Source organism: Nicrophorus vespilloides, unplaced genomic scaffold (genome assembly GCF_001412225.1).
Source record: "Nicrophorus vespilloides isolate i.1.1-1 unplaced genomic scaffold, Nicve_v1.0, whole genome shotgun sequence".
NCBI lineage: Eukaryota > Metazoa > Arthropoda > Insecta > Coleoptera > Silphidae > Nicrophorus > Nicrophorus vespilloides.
In genome coordinates this window covers 44,986-57,792 of record NW_017100079.1, presented here as the reverse complement: position 1 = coordinate 57,792, position 12,807 = coordinate 44,986, and the positions used below count along the sequence as shown (strand labels likewise).

Sequence of the window (12,807 nt, the reverse complement as noted above, 5' to 3'; positions counted from 1 at the left end):
AAATGAACCCAAAGTTGATTTTTCGTTTTTTTTTTTCATTTAACAATAACCTACGTAGTTATGTCATTTAAAAAAAGATCATTTTTACTTAAAAAGCAAATCTATGGTTATTAATATTTTTTGGCAGGAACTTCTTTGGTTCTGTCTTCGTTTCTAATATCCTCTTGTTCGAAATCTATTGATTGATCCACCATAATGAAGTTATTTCAAAGCTATTACAAATATATAAAATTGCGGACTTCGTTATATAGAAGCTTCGTTAACAGAGGCAATATTAACTGATGAATAACTGTATTTATTAACTACAGGTTTAGTTAATTGCACTTTAACATGATGTTAACAACAATAATGAGGTTATTGCAACCATAAGTATCTTATATAACCATGGTTCATTCAGAATATACATACAAAATTCCTGTTGACCTGTTATTAGGAGCTGCAAAATGTCTTTTCGTATAAAATCTGTACCACAAAATAATTATTAACTAGAAAATTAATATTTCAAACATCATTATAGAAGGATATACATCCCGGAAATTATAAGTTTTGATCCAAATTAAGTAATTAAAAAAATAAGTAAATTGAATGTATGCAATAAAAGTTATTATTATTAATATTTTAATCAATTAATTAAGAAATTATAATATAACATAAAATAATTTTAAAGAATAATAGGAAAGTAAATATGCAAATATTGTTGATTTTATAAATCTGCAGAGGCTTGTTAACATTTGCGATTTTTTTCAATAATCCGTGCATACCCTCCGCTCAATTAACCGGTATAATTGCGAGAGCATTGTTTTATATGTCCTCATTTGAGAACAATTTACTTGGTCATTAAATTTCTCAAGTGCGATGCATCTTAACTACATCATTATAACACAATTCAAACTGAAATAACACAAAATGCGGGAGTTCTCTTTGATAAATTAGAACATTTGCCTCATTTCGAATCTTAATTTCAACAGTTCTTAGTAACTCAATTAACTCAAAGATTACGAAGCTAATGGACTCATTAATTAAGAAGCACCAGATAATTGAGCAATTATATTTTTTTTAAAGAAACTAATCTTTGACTTATTGGTGACGTGTTAATAGGTAGAACGTTTTATTTGCAATATTCTGTTACAAAGTTATGGATAAATGCAACCAATCCTTATAGTATAAATCAAGGCTTTTTGTTGCTGACAAATCCGAGACAATCGTTCCACTATTTCCCATATATCTTTGACCTTTTCAAATGCATCCTACAATTTGCTGACATTGCTAACCCATCATAAAAAGCTCGTACAACCGTAACCAATCTACGAACTGTTGTAGATCAAATACTCTCATGACTCAATAAGTGGCTCGAAAGAAATCCTATTTTATAAACTAACTGCTTCCTCGATCTTCCACGACAACAAAAGGAAAATGAATTATGTGAGCAAAATACCAAAATTATGAGCTTTAATCACTGTATAAAAAAATAACGGAAAATATCCCTTGCGGATGGCATTTGCATTTTATTGGTCAATAAATGTATACCCTATGGGAACAATATTTTTTTTTTATAATTAATTTATTCTTCTGGAATACCGTATTTAATGTACGTTTTAGTTTTGCAGGACAAACGTAAACGCCTTTTCTTGTACACAACTCACTTTAATGTGTACCCTTCTAAACAGCGATTCGTATGAACGGATTTAAAATTATATTAAATTAAAATTAAGATTAATGGGAATTATGTTAATGCGGAGTATCTTAATATCTAAAAAATGTTAATTAATTTATACGCAAACGAGCACTGCTCCGCTATTTATCATGAAAACGTTGAAGATGAAGATTTTCCTGGTATAGTTCTTTAAGGACAATATAAATAATGGTGCTTTGTTTTATTACGCAAAGCCATCAGAGCGACGAATCATCAATCACGAAAACGCTACGAAGATACGGCAGATCCCTCGCACAACTGCGGACTACAGACTTAAAATAAATAAACTGGCAGAAATATTGCAATCAATATTTTATATAAATTTTTCCCTTCCCTTGGTTGACCAAACTATAAAGTGTCATAGTTCAATACACATTTCCAAAGTCCAGTATTATATAATAATAATATTTAAGAAAGAAATAACATTTCAACAAAAAAGAAATCGAATTATAATTGATATTAGCTATTATCAATTGTCAAAACTTAAATTAAGAATTGAGTAAAAAAATAAAGAAAAAGAAAATTATTTTAAAATAATTGCTTTAAATATATATTCTATAAACTGAAACGGTTTTGTTTTTCAAAAAAATACAATTTACAAAACCAAAATCCAAATAAACTACACACTTCACTGCGGAAACTATTTTCCGTAGGACGCGTAATTATGTAAGCCAACATTATATACTTTTAATCATATATAACTTGGCACACTTCCGTTCTGTAAAATAAGGACGGTTTTTTGTCAATAAAAGCTTATTTAATGTAAAACTATTTTCATCGCATTTCCTTTCTAATGTAAATAGATTCCCTGTATTTGTATAAAAGAAGTATTATTACACTTTACGGGTTTCTCGTTTTCATCTATTACATTGAGAATTGGAGTTTTTTTGCGTATTATATAAAATTAATACATTTAGCATACATTTGATATTCTAATTGGATTCGTGAAGGTGATATAGTCATTACGTAAGGTTTCAGAACTTTATATATATACAAAAATACTGTTCGATGCCATTTGTTCATCAGTCATTTGAAAAAGCGTTTGCTTTAAGAAAATTGTTAAAAAATCAATACAAAAAGGTAAAATAAAACATATACTTATCATATTTAAAAGTTAAATTGTACAATTTTTTTAAGTATTACTCATTCTAAATGATTACTCAATTACGCAAGTTATTGAAATTAACTATATTTATATCATAATTGTAAAAACAATATGCTTATATGAGTCTGAAGTTTTTCTTCCGATTAGTTACTGATCACCTATTAAAGTACTCCATGCTTAACTTTTGTTAACTGTCAAATATCAACTGTACAGCGGACGCCATCTATTGTAATATATATATTAATAATTAAAAATTTGTATTTTCTTTTCAAATCATTGTCAAATAATAAGAAGAATAAATATTAAGAAGAATTAAAAAAAAATAATAGCTTATTTGCATTGTAAAATTAATGTTGATTGTTGATTAGAAAACTAAAATGTTATATCTTGTTCTTTCATCGTCGAGTGCTCATGGAAATATACACATAAATGTTTGTAACAATGGAGGAGAGAGACAGAGAGAGAGGGCAAATTAATTAAGTATCGATTGGCTGATTAAAAATGCGCTGGCTTAATTAATTAGAAATTGTACGTTAAATAATGGCGAGATCGTTGAATATCTGTTGGTTAAATGAAATAGAATTAACTTGCTGTGTGTGATAGAGAGTGGTAAAGACGAAAATAAAATTGTTATCCTTTAATGAAGTATATATGGAGGCATTATGCATCGGTATATCCCGTTTACAAGGCATTATATTGTCGATATCCAGCGATAATGCAAAGCCAGATCTTATCTAACTACATTTAACTCTATATATAGAGGCTACAATATAAATGGTCACCGCACACGAGCTTAGCATTTAGCTCCCTGCCAAGAATTCACGAACCAATCGTTTCATTATTATTGCCGTTCTTACTAACATTATGATAATAATAATAATGAAACAGGGAAGAAAAAGATGTTAAGAGAGAGAGAGAGAAGAGATACAAAGAGGAAAAAGATAGAGAGAGAGAAAAGCACAGTGATTCTTGGAATTGCTGTTGAAAGTTGACGGTTAGAATGTAAATAAACAAAGAAAATAAAAATATTATTGTTAACAAACAGGTAAAGAGAATAAGACAAATAAACCAAAAACAAAAATAAAAGAGAAAATAAATAAAAATCTGCCACCTACCTATTTCTCTAAGGTCCCAAACATTATATTTATTAGCCAATATTACTGCAAATTGAGAGAGAAAAAAATAGAGAGTAAGTGATAGAGAGAGAGAGAGTAAGAAATTAAAACAAAATTTAGTTTCATTTGAATCATTATATTTTTTTTTATTTTATTTCAATTTTGAATATATATATATAACATTGTACATCACACATAATTAAACCTAAATCTAAACAGATCGAAATTTCGTTTTAGTTTTAGCATCGTTCATTTAAAAGTAGTCTTTGTTGTTGTTATTATTATATGAAATTTCGCTATGATTAAAAATCTTAAAATTTTGGTGCTAAAAGTTTAGTTTTAGTACTTTCTTTTTCCAAGTTGTTGTTTTTCTCGTCATAAGCGGCGGAAAATTTTGTTATATTCTGATCGAAAAACCGCACAGACGAAATTGAATAAATAAAAGTATAATTTAATAACACTAACCAGAATTTCGTTTTCTTTCCTTATTATTTATATATAAATTAATTTTTTTTTTGTGGGTTTGTTGATCAATTTTATAGAATATAGCAAAACTTTCGACGCCAATAATAATAATAATAATAGATATAAATATATGTTATAAATTAAATAAAATCTAAAATCTAAATAACACTTGGTGCGATGGCACGAAAATTATTTATTTTCATTTTAATTTAATGTTTTATTGTTATTTATTTACGTTTAATATTATGATTTTTTTTTTGTAATAAATTTAAACTAAATGAAAACAAAAGAAAAAGTCTTAGAAATTCCGTCATCACTGTCAATAACAACATCATCATCATCATCGTTCACTGCGCAATCCGAAACGAAAATCGTTACACCGGGTTCCGTTGCGCAACAGTTGTTTATATAATTAATTAATTATTTATTTATCTCGAAGGGGAGGGGAGGATTATTACAATTACATAATGCTTCGATTTTAAAAGCCTACAATTAGCAATAGCCGCGTACTACTAATAGCTAACAAAATATTTAAGTTATATAAATTCAGCTATATAAAATTTACTTCTATCACACCTAAATGCAAGTTAATTATATTTACAATGATTTTCAACTCAAGGTTAAAATGTTAATGTCACCTGCAGTTCGAAATTTACATTTTGTTTTTTTTTAATTCTTCCTTTCCTTCATTCTCCTTAGATGATTTGAGCCAAAGTTACCAATTTTGGTTTCACTATATCAATTATTTTTTTTTGCATTTTTTAATTGTTCTTTTTTTGTTTTGGTAGCTTAGGCACAGATATGTCGGATTACCTTTTTACATTTTATACGTATATAAATATATTTTTATATATATATACCCCAAAAGCTAATATATACAAGTCTCGCAATTAAAAAATAAAACGAATGGATTATAACTTAACGATTTTTAACATTTCTGCGTTGCTGCCAAGTACATGTAATATTGGGCGAGTGATAGTAGATACACCATGTTACTATTTGTACCTTTTTCGTAATTAATTTGGCGTTCTTGTTGGCGGGCGTTGTCTGCGGCTACTTTGAGGAGACCCTGGATGTTGCGGAGGAGCGTTTCCGTCGAGGAGATGCTTGGGTCCTGACCCGGACCGTTCGCAACGGCGCTGGCCAATGTGGAATAGTTGATGGCAGCCTGCTGGGAGTCGCTTCCAGGTGCCGTCGACATCGCCAAATCGGCATCATCCAAATCTGCAAACGAAAAAGCGAAGCACGGAGATGATTTAGCGATCGGGAATATTTATATCATTGGTACACGAATGCTACAAGGATTCATACTGGGTGGACAGGGACTAGCCCGGTGTATTTACACTGTCGACAGGTATATTGGCTCCGGTTACAAAATTTACGACCGAATATAACTCAAGCCTTGTAGATGTTGCGGTAGTAGCAAGTAAAACATTCGCTCTCTTGGCGCACACGTACTCACACACACTCGTACATTTTCGAAACGAGGTAGTGGAGTGGAGTGGAAGCAAGTGAAACAAAGATATCTTGAAACGTATTAAACTCCAATTTGTATTTTTGCAGACCGGTCTGGACGCAGTCTAGTCTGTAATAGCTCGAGGCTATATCCTGAACCATAGCATAACACAGCGCTCACGCACATTTATACACAGTTGAGCGAGTTGTTTATTAACTAAAATACAAAGAGTTTAGCGTACGTGTGTTCGCTCGCCGTAATTTCTTCCTCTTCGTTTTTCTACTCTTTTTTCTTTTTGCAGCGAGCACTGTCCTTCTCGCGGGGATAGAAAGGCTGTCTCTCCAGCTAAGCCAAAGATATTCGATTACAGAAACGGGGAATCGAGTTACCAGTTAGGTGAAGCGCACAGTACATCAATTTACTAAGGGTCCGAGACATACCAAGCGAATTAATCCGCCGGAGGTCCACCTCCAATCAATAACATCGCTTTTTGCATTTTAAAATTTCTTTCAAGAACAAATATAAAACTTATGGACACGCAAAATTCCTTAATTAACATGTGTAATGATAAAACGTTTTTCACTTCTTAATATTTCAAACATTAAAATATATCATTATTACATAAAAGCAGTATTGTTTTTTTTTTCAAATGCATTAATAATTACTATAGTCATTTCCATTGTGGCAAAATTGCCAATTAAATTAATAAATTTCAAATGTAAATTGAAACAGGTGCAAGGAAGAATGCCATTAGGCAGTTACCGGAGAGCTATGAAATTTGGCATTTTAAAACTAATAGAGCTATATGATAAATCTGGAGGGGAAATGACGTCGGAGCACGGTCCATCATTAATCCGAACCGCCACGGTTAAAGACTTATTTACTAATGACCACGAGGTAAAAATAAATTAGAATGGTGGAGAAGGAGCGAACAACAGTCTTTTGTTCGATTCCTCAAAAGTAATTACGCGTCCATTTATTACCCACCACAAAATAAGAATTCCAGAAAATTAGTTGATAATTAAAACGAGAGGATGGCGGCGCGGCGGAGGGGCGGAAAATAAAAGGAATAACGCGATGTCGAAGAAAAGAAAAGAAAAATAAAAGAAGAGAAATAGGAAGGAGTCCTGTCGACGCGATTTAATAAATCGTTTTCGGACACACCTTCGGTCGGTTATAGTCAGTCGGTGGGGTGGGGAGTACAAGGGTGGTCGTCGGTTTTGAAAAAAAATATTTTTAATTGGAATTTTGTCATCGAATCTATAAATCCATACCTTGATCCTTGTCGTCCTCCTCCTCCGGATCCGAAATGTTGTCGTCGTCTTCATCGTCGGCGGCGGAGTGCGGGGAACGCGGGGACGGAGGCGCATCTGGACCGTCCACCTCGCTACCTGAGTGGTCGTTATCACCTAGGGAACCTGCACTTCCTCCGCCGCTCTTCGACAGGTTTAAGACGGGACTGTGATCTGTCGGCGATGCTGCAAAAGAAACGAGACAACAGTTACATTTCTGTCAGTTATCAGAGTAAATACAACATCCGTAGAAAAGATGACACCCAGATATTAACAGCCTCGAGAATTTGCAATCAACACAGCTTGAAGTTGATGACTCAATTAATTGAAGAGGTGGATGTCTGACAAAGATAATACGCAAGTATTTATATGAAAGACATAGCCCGTTGGCTAACTTGTACATGTTTATTTACATTATTTAGCAAAGATGTAACAACAGTGTGTATTACAAAAATAATGTATACCACAAGCTACAAAAATAATGAAAGTATTATAATAATTATAAAAAAAATCCAGCATGAATTGACAACGCAATACTCAATAGATTACGACAATCAAAAATATCAGTGTTATTTGTTATAATAACTAATAGAAATTTCATATGTTTCATTCATACTATCATTTTTCTGTGGACAATTTTGAGGATTGAAAACGGACTTTTTTTGCGGGGTCTGAGGGGTGGTAGAGGCGTGCGCGCGTCCAGGCAAGGAAATAAAAAGTTAACTATCACTGCGGGGTTAATTAATGGCTGTAAATTCGGCGGGGGTGGCTTTCGGTGGTTGAAGGGTGGAGGGGGGAAACCGGGGATGCAGGCTCGAAATGTAACACGAACCAATCTGGCCGGGCGATAAATAACAAGCTCACATGTTATAAAAGGGGATCGCAATTAAAACACGCACACGAGATGGATCGTACATGTTGGGACTGGAATGAATAATTTTTACGTTCTTTCTTGCAATCTCTTTTCATTTTTTATTTCGTTTCGCAAGTTTATTAATAGTGGTAGTAATTGTATCTTTGTTACTATGTTTATATTCCAACTACTCATTAATAATGACATTTCTCAACAATGTATGTATATGGTTAAAATATTTATTATTGCAGCGAATCATCGAAGTTATACTTGAGTTCAAAATAGATGGTAGTAGTTAAGAGAATGTCCTCATCAATCAAGAGATTCTTAAGTATCTTATATAATAATTTGTGACAAAATCTGGATGTAATAATTTCGGTATTTCTGATTGTATGCTTTATAAATTTATAATAAAAATGTTGTTGTAACTTACCAAGTCTGGGACTCAGATCTCTAACTTTGTGGTCGAGCGGCATAGGCCTGTCCGGGTCACCCCTTTCCTCCCTTAACCTGCGAATGGGAAAAAGAAGAATAAAAAAATGAAAAATTAAAATGTAAATTTCACAAACAAACTTTGCGGGGCGAAAATTATACGCAATGAATCAAACCAATTATATGGAGAGAAGGAGCGGACTGCAATTTTAGATTCATTAAATATGCATTACATTTTCGGACCGCATGCAATCTGTAGATTTGATCTTTTTAGGCGCTGCTCTGTTTTCGTTTCATTTTATTTTCGCATTTATTCCGAATGCAGCTGCCTACGCCATTTCTGATTAGAAGCAATACATATTGTTGCACGTATTTATTTTTAAATTGCAATTTTGAACATTCAGTAAATTTATTTGCACAAACTTTTTTGGATTCATAAATATAACATGAATTTTATAATAATTCTTAAACTGATTAAAAACAATCAGTGATTATAAATTAAATTGTACGGAAATCCAAATTGTAGGTTTTACTAAATCAGCTTAGCACTTGATGTGTTAATGTAGAATTAAAGTGTAAGTAAGACGCTGGGTGGATGTGATAGTAAAAAGTAGTGTTAGGCCATAAACAAAGTTTCTTGTATCGCTGAGGGTGAGGGGCGTCGGATAAGAATCTATTTAGTGCCCTAAGTGCTAATATAGTTCTGAATCCAATTAAGCAGTGCCAGAGACTCGCCACTGTTCTGCTAAATTAGTTGCCATTTCTAAGCTAATTCACCTTTGGCTCGGAATTAAACGTCGCCATTCCTTCTAGCCGTATTAATTTAGCGCTCTCGCCGTTCCCCCTGCTCTCCTATTCACTCACTTCTCCCAAGACATTTTGCCAATTTATCGGATTCTCGTGTATTATCATCGCATGTATCTGCAGAAGCGGGATGAGCAGTAGCAACCCTCCCAAAAAAAGAGAGCAGTAGAAGGGGACCAGCCCAGAAAATGAGTGAACAGTTCATTTCCCATTCATATTTTCAGCGATACGCAAACTGCTTTTCAAACAAACATTGCCCGCAGCCATATACCGCTCTAAAGTATAGTAAAGAGATCGATGCTGAAAGCATTTTCCACCCTAAGAACATTTTTACGTTTATTCCTTCTCCTGCATCATGCGGGAGAGAAAGTTTCCATTTCGTTTTTCTTCTTCCTTTTTTTTTATCTACCAGAAGCGGTTCTCCTCTGCTTATGGAGGTGGTGCATATCTCGGGGTATAATAAATTCTTGCTCACCACCCTCCGTAGATTTGTTAGTGTCGAAGCATTTTAATTAGCGGGAATCATATTTTAGAAACAATAGCCAAGCAGGGGTCGTTAGTGTCAGAATCCGACCGAATCCCCCCGAGTTGCGAACACGATACTCGCTGCATTCATTCGCCGACGCCGAACTTATTATTTTTAATTCATCCCCTCATCATCCTTCCAGAAGATACCGACATCGATTTTACAATGTAAATATGTTGTTATGCTTATTACGAGCGCTTCCGGGCAAGCACGTATTCACATATGCGGTTAGATAAATATGGTAATGTTTTCGGTTAGAAAAAAAAAATGTTGGAATCTCTGCGTGTGATGGACGATCCTTGCTTAAATTCTTTTTTGTTTGTCTCTTTCGCGTCAATTTTTTCTAACATCTTCCGGTGGTAAAATTTACATATCCTCTTGAAAGCACACCAGTCAGCAACCGGCTGTGAAGTGCACACTGAAAACTGCCCTCGCCATCCACCCCCAACCGGAGTTTACTTTTTAACCCCCTTCGCATTCGAATGGAACACTCAATAATTAATTTAATCGCGTAACGTCCCGCTCATTCTGCATTATGCAATCCACTTATCCGGCAGACATAATAAACTTTACTCTCTCTCTCTCTCTCTCTGGCTATGTAAGTATATATTTATAAAGAGAGAGGGAGATAGAGAGTTGTAGTATATGGAGGTAGCTACTAAGAACAATAGCAGCTTCTTTTACTAATTACAGTCATAACTCCGGAGCTGCGGAAATGAGATTTCGATGTTTCCCGGAGGAGCTTTTCCAAAGTCTCTTCCCACCCGAAAACCCCACCAGAAACCCGAAGATCCCGTCTCCCCCATCGTCATAAAGGCTGAATCTGCCCGAGCAACAGTTAACATGGAATCCGTTAACTGAATGCAGCATTTCGCAGAATACAATTAGAATATTAGATTAGGGATAAGATCTCCGAAGCGAGGCGCTCCTAAGTGAATCCCAAAACTTCATCAAGATATCTCTTAATATTGTTTAATGCATTTGGATCGCGTTACATTATGATTTTGGACTTGATTTTCGGTAGGTGAAGATGGAGGCCTTGTTCGCTCCAATTAACGCAGCCGAATGTTAAGCATTATCTGTTTAATTTTAACTCGGGATCCGCCGAAATCGAGGACCCAGAGACGGAAACGGTTGAATTATGCAGAAGACCATCTTTACCTGTACGAATGATCGAGCTAAAATTCAACCACCTCCGCACCCACCCGAAAAGCACCCCCCTCATGTGTCTAACGCAGAAATGAAAATAATTAAATAATAATGGGGACGAGAGAGGAGGGTGCCGAAGCCCGATGATTGTACATGTACAGTATATCAAAGAAGTAATATGGAAAGGGGTTAAAACTGGGAGCGCCTTTTATTCATCTTCGTGCGGCCGGATCTCCATCTCTCTCTTACACACTTTAGCTCTTTCTCTTTAGCTCGGATTTATGATTAGTCATAGAGACAATTTAATATTTAATAGAGATACAAATCTTGAGAACGGTAGCCGGGAACGGAGAGCGGGAGGCTGCGATTGAAAATTTTGATTGTAATAAATTGATCCTAAGTAAATATTGCGTGTCTTGGAATATATTTGCGCCCGGTGAAATCTGCTCAGCCTCTGAGGGTTTATGAAAGGGGACCCCGTTTATGTACCATATATATGTATATTCCAAAGTGTTACCGTTCCTTCTGCAAACCCACGTAATTCATCATTCAAACAAACACTTCCCATTCGTAATTTCCAGATAAATACAAAATGTATTGAATATTTGCTATACACGTAGCATTTCTGAAAATTTACATAAAATTCACGAATTCAATATTAAACAAATATTAAAGATCATTGTATATTAAGTAAGAGTTTTGTAGTTGTCAGGGGCGTTTGTTGTGGGTCGGAAATGTATAAATTGTTCTTTCTTCGTGAAATGATTAAGAGTTATGGTATGCATAAAATAATAATTCGTGTGTATGGGGAAAGGCACCGCTTAATTTTTTAATGGGCGAATGCTTTTAGAGACGTCCTGACTGCGCGGAACCCTTGAAGGAGGGTTGGGAGGGTTTTCGGGAGCCGTGAATATTTAAAAAGTAATGCGAAGTTCTCTAAGAGCATTAAGAGAGGAAGGCAATCGGGCCATCAAGAACAATGTATGGCCGTAATATCGCGCGTTATTATACGATACGAATTAGCATCGTACTGGAGAGGCCCTGATGCTGAGGGATGAAAGACGGAAAGTGCAGAGAGTGTGAGAAGCTGAGGGGGTGGAGGTGCGCACAGGTGCGCCGCCGCTCCAATTTGATTTAAGTTTTAAGAGTGGCGGCTTTTATTATTACCCGAGAACGTAAAAGAGAACATTCATATAAATATTAATATGTGATGCACCGAGCACAGGTTTTTGCGGAATTTGAGTGGAAGGATGTGATGGGAGCGACCTTTTATTAGACACTTTGTCGACTTTCGCAGCTGCGTCCCCGTCGCAAATTGAAAAACATTGCGTGAACATAACGAACAATATATGAAAAGTCATAAAGAGAGAATCTAAAGCTGTCAGTGGGCGAAACCCGGAGACTCTAAAACATACACACGCATCCAAGAAGACACACGAGCCTCCTCTCTCTGCATCTACCTATACCTCTACCTTACTGCCTCCCTGCCGCACACATATTATTAACTTGTATGGAAGTTATATTCCTCTGCCTCCACCTTCTCGACGCATTGTTTTATTTGACGAGGCAATCATCTTTAAGACTCCTCTTTATGGCCTGATAATTTATTGCTCAACCGCGTTTATATGTTGCAATTTCGGCCCGGGAAACTTAAATATATACACACGAGGAGAAGGAAAAATAAATGAAACTGGAAGCCCACACCCCCACCCAAAATCGCAACCATCAACTTCTTCTCGTTGTTGTTGTTGTTGATAGGCATCAAACGGAATTATTAGTCGCGAACAAAGAGCACCCGGAATTCCTTATTGAGGCTTTTGCTCTTCCTACATATATAACTTCTCTTTATGTTTGTAAATATATATATATATACAGTGAGAGTGAGCGAAGATCCGCTGGGGGAGGAGGAAAATAGTT

At 34.9% G+C, this 12,807-nt stretch overlaps 1 protein-coding gene across 2 annotated transcripts in view; it reads right to left on the bottom strand.

Moving 5' to 3' along the window:
* Nucleotides 1-5,000: 5,000 nt before the first annotated feature.
* Nucleotides 5,001-12,807, bottom strand: part of LOC108566835 (dachshund homolog 1-like) — a 52,293-nt gene continuing 44,486 nt past the window's right edge. For both annotated transcript variants that reach the window (XM_017926913.1, XM_017926914.1), the window contains exons 5-7: nucleotides 8,413-8,489; nucleotides 7,109-7,312; nucleotides 5,001-5,602 (exon numbers count right to left, since the gene is read on the bottom strand). In XM_017926913.1, the coding sequence (XP_017782402.1) occupies nucleotides 5,307-5,602; nucleotides 7,109-7,312; nucleotides 8,413-8,489 (577 nt within the window). In that variant the 3' untranslated portion in view covers nucleotides 5,001-5,306. The remainder of the gene's footprint in view (nucleotides 5,603-7,108; nucleotides 7,313-8,412; nucleotides 8,490-12,807) is intronic.